Below are 18,467 nucleotides of genomic sequence, written 5' to 3' on the forward strand. Positions count from 1 at the left end.
GCTGTTGTTCACCATAAATGATCCGAGGAAATGCATGAATTTTAACCTCTCAAAAATATTATGGATATACCTGTACTGTATATAGTTATACCCCAATTTTTTGCATAGAAATTTGACCGTAAATATCTAACTTTACTTGAGTGCATTATATAAGCTATCGTAACATAACGTATTTGTGTTGTTACATAATTTAAAGGTATTGGCACTAGGAAATACTATACAGTAGGTGTAAATAAAATGACATATGACAATAGAAATTTATGCTGGACCATAGGTGGTGCTGGACCAGAGAGGTTCAACCTGGAGCTGCTCTATCAAGGTGTCAAAGGACAGTCACTTCTTAGGCCCAATGGTTTGCTGGAACATGAGACATACAGTGTATTCCTGACCATGGAATGAGGAATTCAGGATTAAATTGTCATTTTTGTATTGAAAAAATTATTACTGTAATGTTTTATATTAGGATATGGAGTATAGTTTTGGAAAAGAAGCCCACTAAAATTATTTTCTTTATAATCACAGGGTCTCTTGAAAGCAACAAGCATCTTAAAAGAATGTTTTGGAGATATTTTTGTTCATGTTGGTGAGCCACTCTCTATACGAGGATTTCTTGGGCCCCTTGTGGATAGACATGTGCAGGCCTCCATACCATCACATCTAGCACCTTTAACAAAGAATGAGGTAAGAATTTTGTTATTTCTTTTGAATGTAGTCGTAACTCATCTGTTTCAATACATAATTTTAATTAAAGGCAAATTGTTCTCAGTACAACAGCTGTTAATGTTATAAAGAAATGTTGTACCATTAAAGACACAGTAGCCTCTGCCCAAAATCAGCTCTTCATCTTTACCTTGTTTTTTACTATACAGTGCATTAGACAGTAAAACAACATGTATACTGATCTTTTTCCAATAAACCCACGGGATAATTTTGGAGAGGATCCGATAAACTCAAGTGCATTGTGCATTTCAGAAGTATCAATGAAATTAAGGTATAGATCCTGGGTAGGACTACCTGGGCTGTAGACCATTACTAGATTAGGACCACCACCATTGCCCCAGCCACCTCCACAAGTTCCACCAGGATCAGTGCATCATTAATTAAATTCACTTGAGAGCCAAGTGTACCTGAAATTTGAAAAATTACACATTTCTTCAGTTAGTAGATTTATCCATGTCTCAGCAACTAGTTATTAAAATAACCAAATTCTTAATGAAAAGTTTCTGACTTGCCCCAATTTGTTTAAATTATACAGTCAACCCTCACTTTACGCGGTTAATATAGCCCCCAGGGTACCGCAGAAAGTGAGAAACGCGTAAGGTGAACAACATAACATATGGGATTAATTGAAATAGAGACCGGGCCGACCCCCAAACCCCACTTTATGACGACACGCAACTATGTTGTAGTAAAAATTTTATCTTAAATTTATGATGGTGTGCACAAACAATTAATATAGAGGAGGTTAGTTTAGGAAAAATAAAGGTTAAGTTAGGAAAAATAAGGGTTAGGTTAGGAAAACTAAAAGTTAGGTTGAACACTTACGTTAGTAGAAGAGATGGGTCGGCATACGGGGATGGAGGCTGGTTCCAAGGCAGAGGGCAGGCTACTGACCCTCAGGTGAGTCACCATCACTGTCATCCACACTTGTCAGGGCCTCCTTGACAAATCCCTCAAAGTCATCATCACTGTCTCTACCTCTGTCACTATCACTGGCTTGGGCTGGCTGTGGTGGGTTGCGGGCGAAGAACTCTGTTATGTTTTGCTGACGGCTGGTGTTTATGTTGTCGTGATAAACCTTGATGTAGGGCTCCATAGTCTGCAACAGCTGGGTAGTGAAGATTTCATACCTGTTTGTGTCAGGGTCGTCGGAAAGGAGGAGCTTGATTTTCTCAACACACTCGATGGCACCCCTAACATTACTATGGGATAAGCGGTGTTCTTCTTGGGATGACGCACCACCTGCCTCTTCACTGACATCATCATCTATCATCTCGTCGGTAGTCACATCAGGATCCCTTATCGCCTCCAGGATGTCGTCGTTGGTGGTCTCGGAGAAGCCTGCAGCTGTAACACTCTGCGCAGCTTCTCTGGCAAGGTCCACTGCTACTGCAACAGTTTGAACCTCACCAGTCACAGATTGACTCTGCCTAACGGCCGGAATGCCTTGCACCACATGTCTCCATGCGTGACGAACAGTTGCTACAGACAGCTGATCCCATGCCTCCACCAAGAAGTCCACAGCTGTCTTGATGTTGAATATTCTCCAGAATTGTTTGAAAAGTATTTTTTGCTCTGCCAACTGTTGATCCTCGTTGTCTTCGCTCTTGCTATCGGTGGTGGTGTCACTCAGGTTACGCAACTCTTCCCTGGTGTTGGTGTAGTCGTTCAGGAGCTTGAATTTTTTAGTAGAGAATGCAGCTTTTACATTACAGATTAACTCTTGGTCCATGGGCTGTAATATAGACGTAGTGTTGGGAGGAAGGAAGACCACTTTTACGTTGGGGTGACGATCTAACAATAGGGGCGAGTGTCCTGGTGCGTTGTCCAGCAGCAACAAAATCTTGAATGGCACATTCTGTTGCTCACAGAATTTCTTCACATCGGGAACGAAACAGTCATCAAACCAGGAGAGGGACAGTGTAGAGAACATCCACGCCTTACGTGCGGTCAGCCAGTGGACATTTAGCTTGGTCATGTCCATGCTCTTGTAGGCGTGCGGCTTGCGTGCTGTGTGGATCACTGATAACTTGGCTTACAGGTACCGGAGGCATTGGTGGTAAACAGGACGGTGATGCGCTCCTTCTGCAACTTCCGGCCCCGAATCTTGCTGGCATTCTTCACAACGAAGGTCTTGGAAGGTAGCTTTTTCCAAAAAAGAGCAGATTCGTCCATGTTAAACACCTGGTCGTCGGTGTACTGTCCTTCCTCCATAATCTCACATAAAAACGGAGGAAATTCCCTAGCCGCAGCACGGTCAGCACTAGCTTCTTCACCACCAATGTTTATATTGGTGATCTTGTTCCGCATCTTAAACCTCTCTAACCACCCAGAGGAAGCATTAAAGGGTTTGGGCTCTGTAAGTCCCATCTTTCGTGACACCGCAGCATACAGTTCACGTGCGCCTGACGCACCAAGTAGCTCACAAGTAATTTTTCCGTCTTGAGAAGCACCTGGTTGTGGAAATACTTGATCATAGAAGCATCTGTAGACTTTGTGATCTTCATGTGCTCCTTTATCTTGGCTGCATCCTTCTTTATCGTCCGGATCGTAGATTCGTTCACACCATGCTGGCTCGCCAAATCAACCTGTCTTGTTCCTTTCTCTAACTCTTGGATGATCTTGTACTTCACCTCGTAGCTTAAGAAACGTCGTGTCTTCTTGGGCTTAGGGCGGCTGGGTCCAGGCAAGGAAAGGTTTCTCTCTGGGGGCGGTGGTCCGGCGGAAGCCATTTTACAGAATAATGGATGCACGATTACACGGTGTGGCCTGGAGGGATGAAACTGCCACGGCTAGGTCAAGCGTCGTCTTTCCTCCCTCCTTCCCTACCCCGGGTGGACATGTCATATTTTTTTAAACCAATTACAGCTAGCAGCGGAGGGAGGTAGGGATGCATGGCCAATCACAGTCCGATACGTCATATGACGTCTGATAACGCAACAGAGACATGCACTGCGCAACCTTACCGTGCGGCTTGCCCAGGAGGAGGCGGGAGCAGGCTGGTGGGGCGAATCTAAAAATAGCGTCGAGCCGGACACTCTCCGCGTAAAGGGGTACACGCACCACGGAATGTGAGCATCAAGGGTTCCGGCAGGGTACCGCGTAAACATGGAAATGCGGAATGTGGGACCGCGTAAAGTGAGGGTTGACTGTATAGGGTATTTTATTACATGAAGACAATGCAGACTGATATTCTTGTTGAAATAAGGTGAATAACTTAGATAATGAAGTGTGATAATAAATTGGTATTTGTTTCTACTCCAGTTATCTGCGTGTGAAGCTCTCGGTCATCACATGTTAAGAAAGATCCAGTCAGGTGTTGTGGTCAGTGTGTGGAGTGTGGTGTGTATACAACTCTTGCGTACACTCTGGACACAACAGTGGTCACTTCCATTGAAGGTTCTTGTACAAGATGTCTCATGGCTCATTGGTATCCTGGAGAGGATTGGTGGAAATGTTGCTTTTAAAGGTACTGTATATATATATGTATATATATATTATGGATATAATAAATTAACATTTACATGTACATCCAAATTTTCCCAAAAATGTAGATGATAAGTTGCTATATGAAAAGTTGGTATTCTTCAAATACAGTACCTATATATTTTATATAAAATACTGAAATCCCACTATAGGAGAAGACAAAACACACAAAAATTGAGATCACTCTTCATTTCAAGCATAACCTACAGTTCTGTTCAACATTGGTCATAATACAGTCGACCCTTGTTATTTGCGATTTTGTGGTTCTTGGTTTCAACTTCACAGTTCATTCCTTTCAGCAAATAAAGACACAAAGATACTGATTGGAGATACAACAAAAATACAGTAAAGCCTCGAATAACGACGGTAATGTGTCCTCCAATATTGCAGTGTAAGGTGAATCATCGTATCGCAAATCATTAATTACCATTAAAATAAAGCAATAATAATGAGATGCGTTCCCAAGTGTGACCTTTTCATATATTTTGTGTGGCCTTTTACCCTCTTTTTCCCTCCAAAACAATACAATTAATGAAAATTTCAAACTATATTCGTTAAATAATGTTTCTGAATGCACCTTATACAATATAAATGAATAATATGGTCACACAAGAGGAGATGGGACGCCATTGTTTTCGTTTGTGTTTACAGCCGGGAGTCCGGGACGATAGTTCTACACAAGAAGATAAGACCTTGGTTGTAACTGTAGTAAAATTAATGTAAAAAAATGAATATATAGGTTTTAAGTAATGTTATTTAATGTTAATAAATGGAACAATAGAAGTAGCTAACCACTAATGGTAAAGAAAAAAAGTGAGATGGATTGGGAACGCCAACATATACGTACGCATTTAAGGATACCGCGTCATTTATCTTTTTAAGAATATGTACAAAAGATTCATTATTGTTTATTACTGAATATGTATTTGATTGAATTAATCTTTACACATATATGCGAAATGAACAATACAATTCATTAATAATACGTAGAATATTAAAACACACAGGAGGATAAGAGACGGCAATGTTGTCAGTGTTTACACCCATAATGTCAGTTATCCACCTGAAACTGAAGAAAATAAGACCCTGGTTGTTGTTGTAGTAAAATTAATGTAAATGATATGTATGTTTAAATTAATGTTATTTAATGTACAGTAGAAGTAACCACTGATATTAAGGAAAAAAGTGAGACTGATAGTGGAATGCCAATGTATACGCGCGCACTAAAGGAAACAGTCATTTATCTTAAGAATATGTACAAAAGATTCATTATTGTTTATTACTGACTATGTATTTGATTGAATTAATGTTTATACAGTGACCCCTCAGTTAACGAACTCAATCCGTTCCAGAAGGTCGTTCATTAACCGAAAAGTAATTGGTTCCAGCTCACCGAAAATTTCCTAAATTCAATAAAAATGGTGGAAAAGTTCACTTACTTTGAGGTGTGTATGTAGAAGGCTCCTGGATGATGATGATGGGAATTAGAATGGGGGTGGAGGAGAAGGAAGAAGAGAAGGCATTGGGGTGGAAGAGAAGTCACCCCATGGCGCCATTTCACCCATAAAATTTTAGCTCTCTTGGTGTAATTCAAGATTGTTTTCTTTAAATCAACACTGCACTGCATTATATATTGTCAATATGTAAAATATATTTCAAAATGACCAATAATTTGCTTGGAAACACAGAAAAATGCGTTTAGTTGAAGAGAGTCTCAAGCAAGATGTTACCTCCAGTGAAAACAGAGAGAGACTAACGCCTGTTTGCTGTGTTAAGAGGCTGGATGCCGCGCATTAAACTAGTCACTTTACCTTCAATTATGTTCAATAATTGTTAAAATGACTAAAAAATTGTTTTTATGCTTATTGGTGGCTTAGGAGTGCTTAACCAGCATGTGCCCCCTTCTCGGGTCTGTCTCCCTTCTGTCTGGTGGACAAGAAATTTCATGGTGAGAGAGGCTGGCAGCAACTTCTAGCTGCTCTTCTCCACCCTGAACATGTCTCCAGTTTAACACCCATGACTGGATTCCTGAGGTTCAGAAGATTTGTCAGAGGATTAACACAAATTAATGACCCAACAAAGTGTACCATCAAAACCATACAAGAGTTTGTAGGAAGGAACACTGATGATAATTTGAGGCACGACTTAGTTTTAGCAATTGGCTGCAATTGGGAAATCCATAAAAATAACACCAACAATGATATGGCTCACATTTATATGTTTTCAAGTACAGTAACATGTTTCCAAAACAACCCTGGATCTGTACAGTGTCAGTTATTTTCACAGTAATAAAGTGCATCCACCACAATATTGTCTCTTACATATGGCTTAATTAGTGATGGAGGTGGGTACTGTACTTATGGGGCCTCCACCTGTGAACAGCACCAGGGCTCCTTATACCTAAGAGGCCCTCACCATTTTTAATCCAGTGCTGTAGTTGAATGACATTATTTTATAATTCCAGGTACGTATAAATAATGTGTGTGCCAGATGTCATATAAGCATGTTTTGATTTTAGATAAAACTAATGTACTAAGAATGCTCAATAATATTTCCTTTGTGTTATTATATAGGGAGAGTGGATGAGGCTGTGATACGCTGCCTTAAGATTCACTGTCAGGTTGCCAGTCTTGGTGAAGATGGAGTTGTGTATATACAACAAGTTCATCAGCCGGCCTTCCAAACTGTAAGCAATCAGGAAAAAAGTAAGTTTTTTATACAGTTACTAGTTTGAGAATATGTAATATACTCTTGATTACTTTCTACAGTAAATGCCTATGATGATATCTTTGCAGTATTTTGGCTGCTTCATGAATTATTTTTGTGACCTATGCATTATGAGTGACTTGTAAGATTCCTTTGAGAAATACCCAGAAACAAAACAAAACTTTATTGGGAAACATGGTTTGCTTAGTTGCAAGTTGACACCACAGGACAAAGCCATTTTAAAGTGAATTACAAACTAAAATTTTCTCTGTGTACTGACGTTGGGACTCGAAAATACGTAATTTGACAAAATTTTGGTACGACTGAGGGAGGTCGTAAGTGCGGATGGTCGTAAGTCGGGGAGGAGCTGTACTGTAAATTTCAAGTTTAACCTCGTTTGTATCGGTTGGCGTTCATAAGTTTGACATTCATAAGTTTGACATTCATAAATGAGGGGACCTCCTGTATACGCCCCACCCACAACCAAAACCATGATGGATAACATGAAGTGTCCTGTCATTAAAATACAAGTATTATGTACACTATTATGTGAGATGTAAGATGTTTATAAGCTTCTTCTATTTTCTTTGCAGAAGTAAACTTGAGTGGCATAACTGTGAAGCACGCAGTGACACACCTGATGCTACAGCATTACATCAATCAAGCCATACACCTCCTAATTCGACCAGCCTTGGTGGCACAATCTTTGATGTCACTTGGTCTATGTGCAGGCTGTTCCCTTGGTTAGTGGTACAATTTGTATTGACTTTATTTACTTTATGATGTATCCCTTAATGAGTCTATATTCTGTGTGTGCAGTGCACTGTTCGTTCATGTCAGGAACAATAATCATCCCATAGATTGGGAAAACAGCTTAGAAGTGTACAAATCATCATGTGTCACAGAAAGACTTCTGGTTGAAGCTAGTTTGATTAGGGAATTAAATTCTATAAACCTTAGTGATGGTCAGTACAAAACTGATATGTTACACAAATTTATTTGTCAGTGGCCCAAGGTTAAAAATGCTTTGAAAGCATTCAAGTTAGATGTAGGATAGATGATTAGTGGGTCCTATATTTTTTACCTGACTTAACATGACTAGTTACGTTGCCCTTTCTCTTAAGCTCCTTTCTGTGTGTGGTGGTGTTGGTGTGCGGATTAGTGGATGTCATGTTTAGTAAGGTCACCCTGTGTGTTTAAGCCTCTCTCGGTCCTTGTAATTCAGTTGCCTCTGAAGATATATATATATATATATATATATATATATAATATATATATATATATATATATATATATATATATATATATATATATATATATATATATATATATATATATATATATAATATATATATATATATATATATATATATATATATATATATATATATATATATATATATATATATATATATATATATATATATATATATATATATATATATATATATATATAATTTTTTTTTTTACATGCACACACAATCATTCACTCAGAATGTACAAAAAAATTAAATAAATAATTATCATAAGGTCAAAAACATAAAGGGATTAAACATTCATGATGTGTGGGAGGTAGCACAGAGAGTAAAGGAGAGGGAGCGAGTAGTTTTCTCTCATGACTCTATTGTCCCGCGTGTAGTGACAAGATTGTCAAATGGCAATGCCGATTTTTTTTCTGTTCTTTTCTTTATTATTATTATTATTATTATTATTATTATTATTATTATTATTATTATTATTTATTAATCACATTCACTGGTATAGTATACATTATTTTATTTACAAATAATAGCTTCTTCCACACGCAAACCATCCTCTGGGTAACATGACACACTTCAACTGCTTAGCCGGCAGTCACTGTGGATGGGCAGAACCTCCCAAGCATCCCACGTGGATTGCATGTGTCACCCCATTCTAAGATTGCGTCATCATATCTTGGAATATTGCGAGTTATTGTACCTTACTTTTTCATAGCAATGACAAAGCAGGAAAAGCATTCAGGTAGTGAACATGGTAAAACTGACCTTTAGCCCTCGCATAGTTGTAAATGCTATTAATTTTTTAACAACGTAAAACTAATGAAGCATACATAGATCCATCGTATAACGGTCATTGCCTGTAAATGATCGATCACTTAACGATGGCTTTTGAGGTCCCTAACCCCATCGTATAAAAGGCAACTTCGACTGTACTCTTCGTTGGTTTTCCTGTCAGTGTAACTTATTCTTGGCATTCACCTATAACACCTCATTTCAAAAGCCTCTTAACCTCTCTTTGACCCATACTACAGTCCTGATTATATATAGCCTTTCTACAGCCTTTCTCAAATTGAAGTTATGTCTATTTTAATAAAGCTTTTAGATTATTAAATGTTGTTTTTACTTGACCTAGTCTTGTTTTGATTTCTTTTTCACATCTTCCATCACAGCTAATGTTACTTTATAGATAAATAACACTTTTCACTTGTTTAAGTTCTTTATTGCCTGCTATGATTTTTATTTTAGGATTTATTTCTAATTTGGAACCAGCCATTACCTTAATCGTTTTATTAACTCTTAACCCACATTCTTCCCGTATTCTGTTAACCAGTTTTGTAATGCCTCTTCACTATCCATGATAAGAGCAGTATCATCTGTATAGTGTATATTTGATAATACTTTACCATTACCCTAATCAATGAGAAAAAAAATTCAACAAAAATGTTTTATTTTATTATGAAATATTAAAATAATATTACATGTTGCAGTCTACATCATCTGTTTTCTCTGAAAGATTCTACTCAAAATATGGGAATGTGTATGAAAAGAAAATACAGTCACATAAAGAATTTTTTTTTTAAGAAAATGTGACTAGGTCTCTGGCCAGATACTAGATTTATGCAAACATCCAGCCAGATATCTGATTAGATAACTTATCTGGTGGACCCATACTTAGGTCTCACCCACCTCCCTGGGTTATCCTTAAAGAAGTCAGAGGTTGACTGGAAGTAAGGTGTGTACAGGTACTGTAAACCTGCTATAGTATGACCTGGGTGCAATATGGCTTTGTGGCTTCCTGACTTTTAACCTGCCAGCCTTCAATAGTAGTTGCAACTCTTAATTGTCAATAATGAGGTTATGGTTGTCCAGTGGGAGATGGTCACTCTTCAGATTTTGGCCTCAGCTACTTTGATATAGGGTTTCTTAGTTTCTAAATCATAGGCTGTGACAGGAATTATACATGAAATTTTCCTCACATGCTCACTCATGAAGTGGCTTTTCATGATCAAACCTTCATTTTACTGGACCAGATATTTACAAGTATTTTCTTTTGCATTACAGAAGAGTTGCAGTCAAGATTTAGTTTTCTCCGTTTGCTGCTGGGACATGATTTCATCTTTGAGAAGAATATGGAAGGAAGGGTATGTATATTTACCATAAATTATATATATAGTACACCCTCAATTTATCGTGCTAATGGGATCAAGAATTAACTCGAAATAGTGAATCACATTATATCATTTTATTATTTCAGTAGGAATTATGGGGTATGGGACTGCAGCCTCAAAAAACTAAAATCATATAAAAAATTCCTTTAAGATTCATTTTTTCTGCTTTCAGTACAATACTACTATAGTTCCATCACTTCAAAGCACTTTTTGCCAAATCATATCTCATCTCCCCTTGAGTCAGAACAAATGCTTTCTGGACTGCAACTGTTCTGCTCAAGGTGAGTGATGGAACAAAAGAAGTTGTGGTGTCGTGACTCATGAGTGACCTGCATAGATGCTGCCATCTAGTGAGAGTGGGGACAACTTTAGGTTTCTTTCAGCTGATTGATTGATTTTGTTTGATATTAAACCTTAAGAAATATATTTGAGGAAGCATATTAGGTACTGAATATTTCATGTTAATCTAAAAAATGAAGCATTAAAAGCATAATTAGTGGTTTTCTTACACTAGAGGTCACAGTCTTACGTTAAAGAAGTGACAAGTTCAGAAGCCTTGACTCAAGAAATTTACCTCTTTGGTTGTCAAGTGTTGTAATAACCTACAGATTATTGTGACAGTAAAAATTGTAATAGCTTTTGTAATAACCTGCCAGAGAATGTTGTGACAGTAAGAGTTGAAAAACTGTTGTAATAACCTGACAGGCAGAACCAAGTGTGAGCTCATTTAACCCATTTATTATGGTATGGAAAAAATAATAATGATACCTTGAAAATGGTGACTTTATGAAGAATTTATAGTGTGTTTTTGTTATTGAATTGTATTGCCATTTTAAAGAGCATATCTTCCCGAGTCCAAAAACATCTAACATCACGGTGAGCTGGTGCTCGATGTGTTTCCCAAGTAGCAACAACTGCGTAGTAATTGGTGTTGTGGCTGACAGACATATGATTGCCTGAACACCACCTATGCAGTAAATAAAAAAACCCATTTCATTTGCTTTTGTGATACTTTTTCTCTTACCATTTGAAAGAACATGCTTCTCTAAACCAGTTGAAAATGTTAATGCCATACCACTAGAACAAAACACTCCTCGACCCCTAATGTTCTCATTGACGCACTTTGCTACTTCAGATGATACCCTGTCAAAATATTCTCTGTCTACAAGTGCAAAGTACTGTACAACTTTCTTTCTTTCCCTAGATATTACTATTGTAGTTGCCTAGCCATAAATATTGCTTCTGTCATACTGTTACCCAACATAAACCCAAACTGCATTTTGTTAATGTCCATTCTTTCCCATATTAATTTCTCAATCACTAATATTAAGTGGGTGTTTTTGAGGTTTAGGTATGTTCTTACATAAGATATGTACTATGGTCATGCAGCCTCAGGTAACAGGTTATACAGAATTGTGTTGTAAGTGTTTTACCTTGGTGAGTTGGTGGATACCTTAGTGTCAAAGAGAATGCTTTAAGATTTTTTTTTTTAAATACGTAATTAGTTTTGTGTAATAATTTGTTCATGAATTGAAAAATAATATAAGGTAATGATCGTTTCAGGACTTCATGGATGGTTTGTCTATCTTGACATGGAGTGGAGAAGTGAGTGTCATACAAGGGCATGTTCATGTGATAGGTCGAGGCAGCAGGTTATTAAACACACTGCTCGACCTTCTGAGACCCTTCAACCTTACCTACACATGTGCTGCACAAACCATGGTATGTGTGAATTTCTTTCAAATGGATTATTAACAAGTGACTTGTAAGACCCTTAATACTAAATATTCTCATGTGAGTCTGCCCCCATGACTGATATGTTTAACAGGTTCACATTTATCATGTCCACTCATGGAGTTACTGGACTGTTTCATAACTGTTTGGGTGTGATGGTTACATTGGTGCTACTTCAGCAACATTGCCCTTAGGTGTGATGGTCTTAGTATTACCATGCTCATCAAAAAATGTTTCCTCTCACATTCAATTTACCATTTTCTTTGAATGATTTAGTGGCCACCCACCAGAAATGTCTCCTAGGAACCTAACCCCAATTTTTATCATTATGTCTAGGTTTAACGTTAACTTAAGTTCACTATACAGTACATTGTTTCACTTTACATCACACTTTTCGAAAACCCATGTCTGGCATATAGTGAGCTATACAGTGCAGTACCTGTATTTAGTTAACCTGCAGTTTTGATCATCCACATATCAACAAATCATCTGGTTGACCATCTCAATTAAGATATGGAAATTCTTCAAGTGATAACTAGTATTTAAACTTCATCAATATCTGATCAGTATCAACTCCTTTGCCTTACGTTTTATTGTGACTTGTATTTTTATTTATTTTTTAATATAAATATCCTTTTTCACAGAGAATTACTCTAGGTAATATATGTGTAATTTTCAGGCATCCCAGGACTGGATAGATAATGGAGCACTGGTATTAGGTATTCAGGAATGCATTGAAAGATCACTGATGAAGTCTGGACTGTATTCTGCACTCTCCTTGGATACTGTGCGTCATGCAGTACGAGCTCTGAGTAAGATGGGTGCTCTTACCAAGGACAAAGGGTAAGCCATCAGATGTCATTTGAATACAGATTCTAGTACTGTAATGTGAACTCAACTGCCATACCTAATTGAATGGAAATTATATACCTTGACTGAGTGCTTGCAACAGTGAAACAGTGAGACTTTAGGTCAGGAGTCCTCAACTCATGGTAAAGTTCATTTATCCCAAGACCTTTCTGGCTTATGGGGTTATATTCCAAACCTCTCCAGTTCCTTTTATAAGGTCAAAATATCAGTGCCTTCCTCCTAGACCCCTGGTAGATAGACCAAGAAGATAAGTCTTATTATTCATCTTTGTTAATATTTATACACATTTAATTTTCAGTTTCAGTTTATATGTTACAATCTGTGTAAGCTTTGGTGTATGGAGTGAATGGTGTTACTTTAAGCCATTGTACTGTTGGTTTGTTACCAGTCATTGTGTGAATATAAACTTCTTTGTTTTACTCTCTCTCTCTCTCTCTCTCTCTCTCATATATATATATATATATATATATATATATATATATATATATATATATATATATATATATATATATATATATATATATATATATATATATATATATATATATTTATTTATTTATTTGGGTAATAGATTGTCATTTCCACCTTTACTGTACTTCATAACCTTCACTATTACTGTTTGCCCTTTCTGATTTGGTAACAACCTCAGCCTCAGCCTAACCCAACCCAATCCAACCAAAACTTGACTATCACTGTTTGCTCCCTGGCACGGGTAACCACCTCCTACAATCCCCGTGGCGATATCTCAATTGGTGAAGATTATTGGTTCTTGCCCAGATCACCCAGGGGTCCTTGGTGCACATCCTTAAGACCCAAGTAGTATGTGTATGAAGTTGCAGATCTTTAACTGCTCCATTTTGAAGCCATGGATGGAACAGACACCCAGTGGTCCGTAGTAATACTATCATACCTCATACAACAGATGAGATACGTCAAAAGAGGCCATTACTGTACCTTGGGACCTACTGGACTGTACACCACCTCTCCCACCTACTGGACTGGGGAGGACTGACACTGTCTCCCAAGAGGACCTACTGCCACCTCCCACCTGCCACCTCTCCCACCTACTGTACACCATCTCCCACCTACTGTACACCACCTCTCCCACCTACTGTACACCACCTCTCCCACCTACTGTACACCACCTCTCCCACCTACTGTACACCACCTCTCCCACCTACTGTACACCACCTCTCCCACCTACTGTACACCACCTCTCCCACCTACTGTGTCACCACCTACTGTGTGTCTCCCACCTACTGTACACCACCTCTCCCACCCTACTGGTACACCACCTCTCCCACCTACTGTACACCACCTCTCCCACCTACTGTACACCACCTCTCCCACCTACTGTACACCACCTCTCCCACCTACTGTACACCACCTCTCCCACCTACTGTACACCACCTCTCCCACCTACTGTACACCACCTCTCCCACTTTGAGGAGGAGTTAAACAGTTAGGTAGTTACAGTGTTGAAACTTATTGTAAATTGTATATACACGACACATGACTTTTATTTTATTTTTTCTTGTTGTGGATCCTCAGTCATTTTGAAAACAACATTTTTCTCTAGATGAGGAATATTACTCCTTCCTTCACCCTCAGCCATTATTACCTCTCCTTGTATAACTGCTGCTTCCTTTGTGTCCAGCTTACTCACATTTCTACAGTATCTTTGACCTCATCCTTGGTCTGGTCTACCATTGTGTATCATTCTTTGACTATATTCACACCTCCTCAACAGCCCTCGGTCACTGCTCTGTTTGCCTCGTGTTTCATATCTTACTGTAATTTCTGCTCAGTATTTCTTTTTCTCTTTTATTCTGGTCACCTCATATATTGCTCTTAAGCTCATCTCTTCTCTTGCTTGTAATACACTTATTTTTCCTGCATAGAAGGTTTATGTTTCCCCACAGCTGTGGTATAATGGTCAGCATGCTCGCCTCGTAAGCGAGCGGACCCGGGTTTGATCCCCGGGCAGGGTGAAACTATGGGCAAGTCTCTTTACGCCATTTGCCTCTGTCTACCCAGCAGTAATTGGTTGCTAATTGATTTGTGATCTTGTTCTGGGGTAATGGTTAGCCAGTGCAGTTGGTGAATTGTCCGGTCTTCTCAGACTATTCCTTGACACTGGGTCATGCAGCTCATTAACTTAGGGTGTGGTTGTTGTATTGGCAGCAACTTCTACACCTTAATCAAATTCACACTTTTTTTTTTTTACGGGATTAGCCCACCCGGGCACAGGTCACTGACCCACATCGGGGCCTGGGGGCGAAAATGTAATAATAATATAATAATAATAATAATAATAATAATAATAATAATAATAATAATAATAATAATAATAATAATAATAATAATAATAATAATAATAATAAAGAACCATAAAGAAATGTAAAAAAGAAAAAAAAAGTGAGAAACGATATATGTATGTTGTGTTGTCAATAGTACGAGAAACAATTGAGACCTTGCAATTGTGTGTAAATGAGGCAGAAGTCAGATCAGCAACCTGGGACTTGGTCACAATTTTCGTGATGCCATATGGCAGCAGGGTCTACCATTAGACAACACATTATGCTGCCAATATCTTCCCAGGCAGTAGTACCTCCCTTGGGCTGGCCATCCTCGTTACACGAGGGGTAACCATTATTATTATAGTAATGTCAACTCCAGAACTATAATTCTGTACCTATATGGTTTAGTAAATTATTACTGTACTGTAGTATATTTTTGTACTTCTTAGGAGATTACAGTATGATTTTCTTGTTGTGTTTTTCTTCCTACAGGATTGATGGTCAAATGATACTTGCTGGAGACACCCAAAAACTTCATTCCATTGTTGAGATCTTAGGACAAACTGATAAAAAAATATTGCAACCTAAACTGTAAGGAGAGACTTAGGTAATGTTAATACATGTATTGTGGTCTTGTGTGTTAGTATCTGGTCTGCTTGATAACACTGTTAAAAGTCACCCTGTTGTATAGTACAGTGAAACCTTTCTATAAAAGTTCTTAGAGCTTAAGATACCCTCTTGTCATGTACAGTGCAACATCTCTATAACAATTGTTTAAGGTTAAAGTCACCCTCTTGTTTTATATAGTGAAACCTCATAACAGCTGTTTAGGACTTAAGTCACCCTCTTTTGTTTACAGTGAAACCTCTTTGTAACAGCTGCTCACGACCTAAGTCACTCACTGTTGCATATGGTGAAACCTCTTTATAACAACTGTTTACGGTTTAAGTCACTCTCTATTAAATACAGTTTGACCTCTCTATAACAATTATTTAAGTCTAAAGTCATCCTCTGTTGTTTTTAGTGAAACCTCTTTATAACAGCTGTTTAGGGCTACAAGATCTACTTCATAATATGCCTCATGATACCATAAATTAAGATTAAAGTTATGTAATGATAAACATAATTTATATATTAAAAATCATGATAATTTGAAACCCTCTGTAACCGTACTGTAATGACACTGTACAGTACATTCTATTTGACTCCCCATGTTCAGTGTGAAGGGCTATGAACCAGAGACAAGTGTATCTTTTGAACAGTATATTAAATTTAGGAATTAAGAAAGTATTATAACTAAGTGCCAACAAATATAAATGATTTTCTGTTCAAAAGAGTAATCAAAAAATATTTTACTAAATGAATTTTAAATATCCTTGAAGTAGATTTCATTTGTAAGTCTTAATACCAGTGATTCTACTATGCAACGCTACTTACCTAACAATACACACTTATTATTCAGTCAGAATCTAAATCAAAGATAACTTCAGCTACTTCTGGGATAAAAGATATGAAGGATTGATCCAGACATTTCACTTTAGGCCAAGAGTCCATTCTACAAGTCTTACATAATTTGGCACTTTCAATATAGATACAGAACTCATGTCAAATCTTAATTACTAGTGGCTGGGAGTAATTCATGAATTAATTGCACTTTCTTGTTACAACTAAAGGGTGTTTAGAAGCAAACGTCACCATTTCAGGTAGAAAGTAGTGAGCTGCATCATCCCATCAGTGGGTGTGCATCTTACCTATCAACTGGGTTAACCATATTGGATGCCATGCTTCACTTCTCCAGTCCAGTTCCAGGTGACTTCCAAGCTATCATGGTACGAGTTCAGTCATAAATTGGCATTTCCCAATCATGCTTTTATTAATGTCTTTTGTATGTAACTTCAGTGCCTGAAGCTAGCACTAAAGTCTTCCAACAGCCTATCTGACAAACCCCCTCTAGGAATGTTAATCCTGCTTTTGTTGTTATATGTAACAAGGAAACTAACCTTACATACTCCATAATGTCACACAATCCATCAGCTTAGCTTCTTTATCCAGATATAGGCTGACAACAGTGTTTGCTGATGACCAGGTGCCTCTTTTTAGGATGAACTAAATGGACATCCACGGGAAAGGAGCTTCAGCCTTGTTGTCTGATATTTCTCATAATTACTTTGGATATTGAGTTAACCTAACATGACTTGCTAGATGGGTTATTGATATTATATAATGTGAGGTTCCCACATGGATTTAGACATCTGAAAGTGAGCTTTAATTACTGTAGGATGATGTAGCACTGAATTGGACCTGTGATGATTTTAGAAAGGGATTTCTAATAATGATTAATTCACATGTACTGTATTTAGAAAATAATAAACTACATAAAAATTTTAGTTCTAGTTGTAGTTGTAGATGTGTTGTGAGTTGTAGATGTGTTGTGAGTTGTAGATGGTTCAGGCAGTCACTGCAAAAGGCTGCACTATTTACAACATGACACAGGAGCTGCCTCCCCACGATTCATGCAAAATAGGAGAGGTTATTCAGAATCCATGTAGGCTTCTGGCGATTGCATCAAGAAAATCTCTAAAGTTTATTTGAGCTTGATGAATATTTACACACAATACTGTAACAAGGGTACAGTAAAATATGAGCTACACAATACTTTTACTTTTATCCTCTTCGCCACTGATCGGCTCACTAACTGCTTGGGTGGTCAGTCACATCTGTTTTGCTCTGTTGACAAGTACTGGGCATGCACTGGCTCCAGAATGTATGTGTACCTATGCCAGCGTTAGTCAGGTCACACTCAGTGCTGTCACAAAACACTGGCAAATTGTTCCAAGAGTTTATAATTTTCGTTCCCAAATATTTTCCCTCGTAATTTTATGGACTTCTGGCTTCCTCAACCTTGAGCTGTGACCCCAGTGGGGCGGACATCTGCCAGCTCCAGGTATGGACAACAAACTGAGTAGTCCCTTCTGAGATGTTTAAAAACTTCAGTTAGGTCACCACTTGCCCATCTATAGTACTAGCTAGCCAGTTGCAGGCGTTCTAATTACTCGGGTTAACTGAGGTGCTGTAGTGCAGGCACCACCCTGGTGGCCCTCCTTTGGACATTTTCAGTCAACTGACAGTCTCTACCATATCTTGGGAACCAGACGGGTGACAGTACTCCAGACGGGGAAGCACCTCACTCTTGAAGAGCGTTACAAGGGACGGACCATCTAGAT

At 38.0% G+C, this 18,467-nt stretch overlaps 1 protein-coding gene across 8 annotated transcripts in view; it reads left to right on the plus strand.

The window, feature by feature from the left end:
* Window positions 1–17,893, plus strand: part of LOC121859288 (dihydroxyacetone phosphate acyltransferase-like) — a 42,040-nt gene extending 24,147 nt beyond the window's left edge. For 7 of the 8 annotated variants that reach the window (XM_042356065.1, XM_042356072.1, XM_042356071.1 and 4 more), the window contains exons 8-15: window positions 523–681; window positions 3,985–4,189; window positions 6,780–6,911; window positions 7,506–7,655; window positions 10,233–10,312; window positions 11,903–12,061; window positions 12,753–12,916; window positions 15,736–17,893. In XM_042356065.1, coding sequence (XP_042211999.1) covers window positions 523–681; window positions 3,985–4,189; window positions 6,780–6,911; window positions 7,506–7,655; window positions 10,233–10,312; window positions 11,903–12,061; window positions 12,753–12,916; window positions 15,736–15,838 — 1,152 coding nt within the window. In that variant the 3' untranslated portion in view covers window positions 15,839–17,893. The remainder of the gene's footprint in view (window positions 1–522; window positions 682–3,984; window positions 4,190–6,779; window positions 6,912–7,505; window positions 7,656–10,232; window positions 10,313–11,902; window positions 12,062–12,752; window positions 12,917–15,735) is intronic. The other variant, XM_042356066.1, reaches the window with a different exon arrangement.
* The last annotated feature ends 574 nt before the right edge of the window (window positions 17,894–18,467 follow it).

This window comes from Homarus americanus, unplaced genomic scaffold (assembly GCF_018991925.1).
Source record: "Homarus americanus isolate GMGI-L3 unplaced genomic scaffold, GMGI_Hamer_2.0 scaffold36188, whole genome shotgun sequence".
NCBI lineage: Eukaryota > Metazoa > Arthropoda > Malacostraca > Decapoda > Nephropidae > Homarus > Homarus americanus.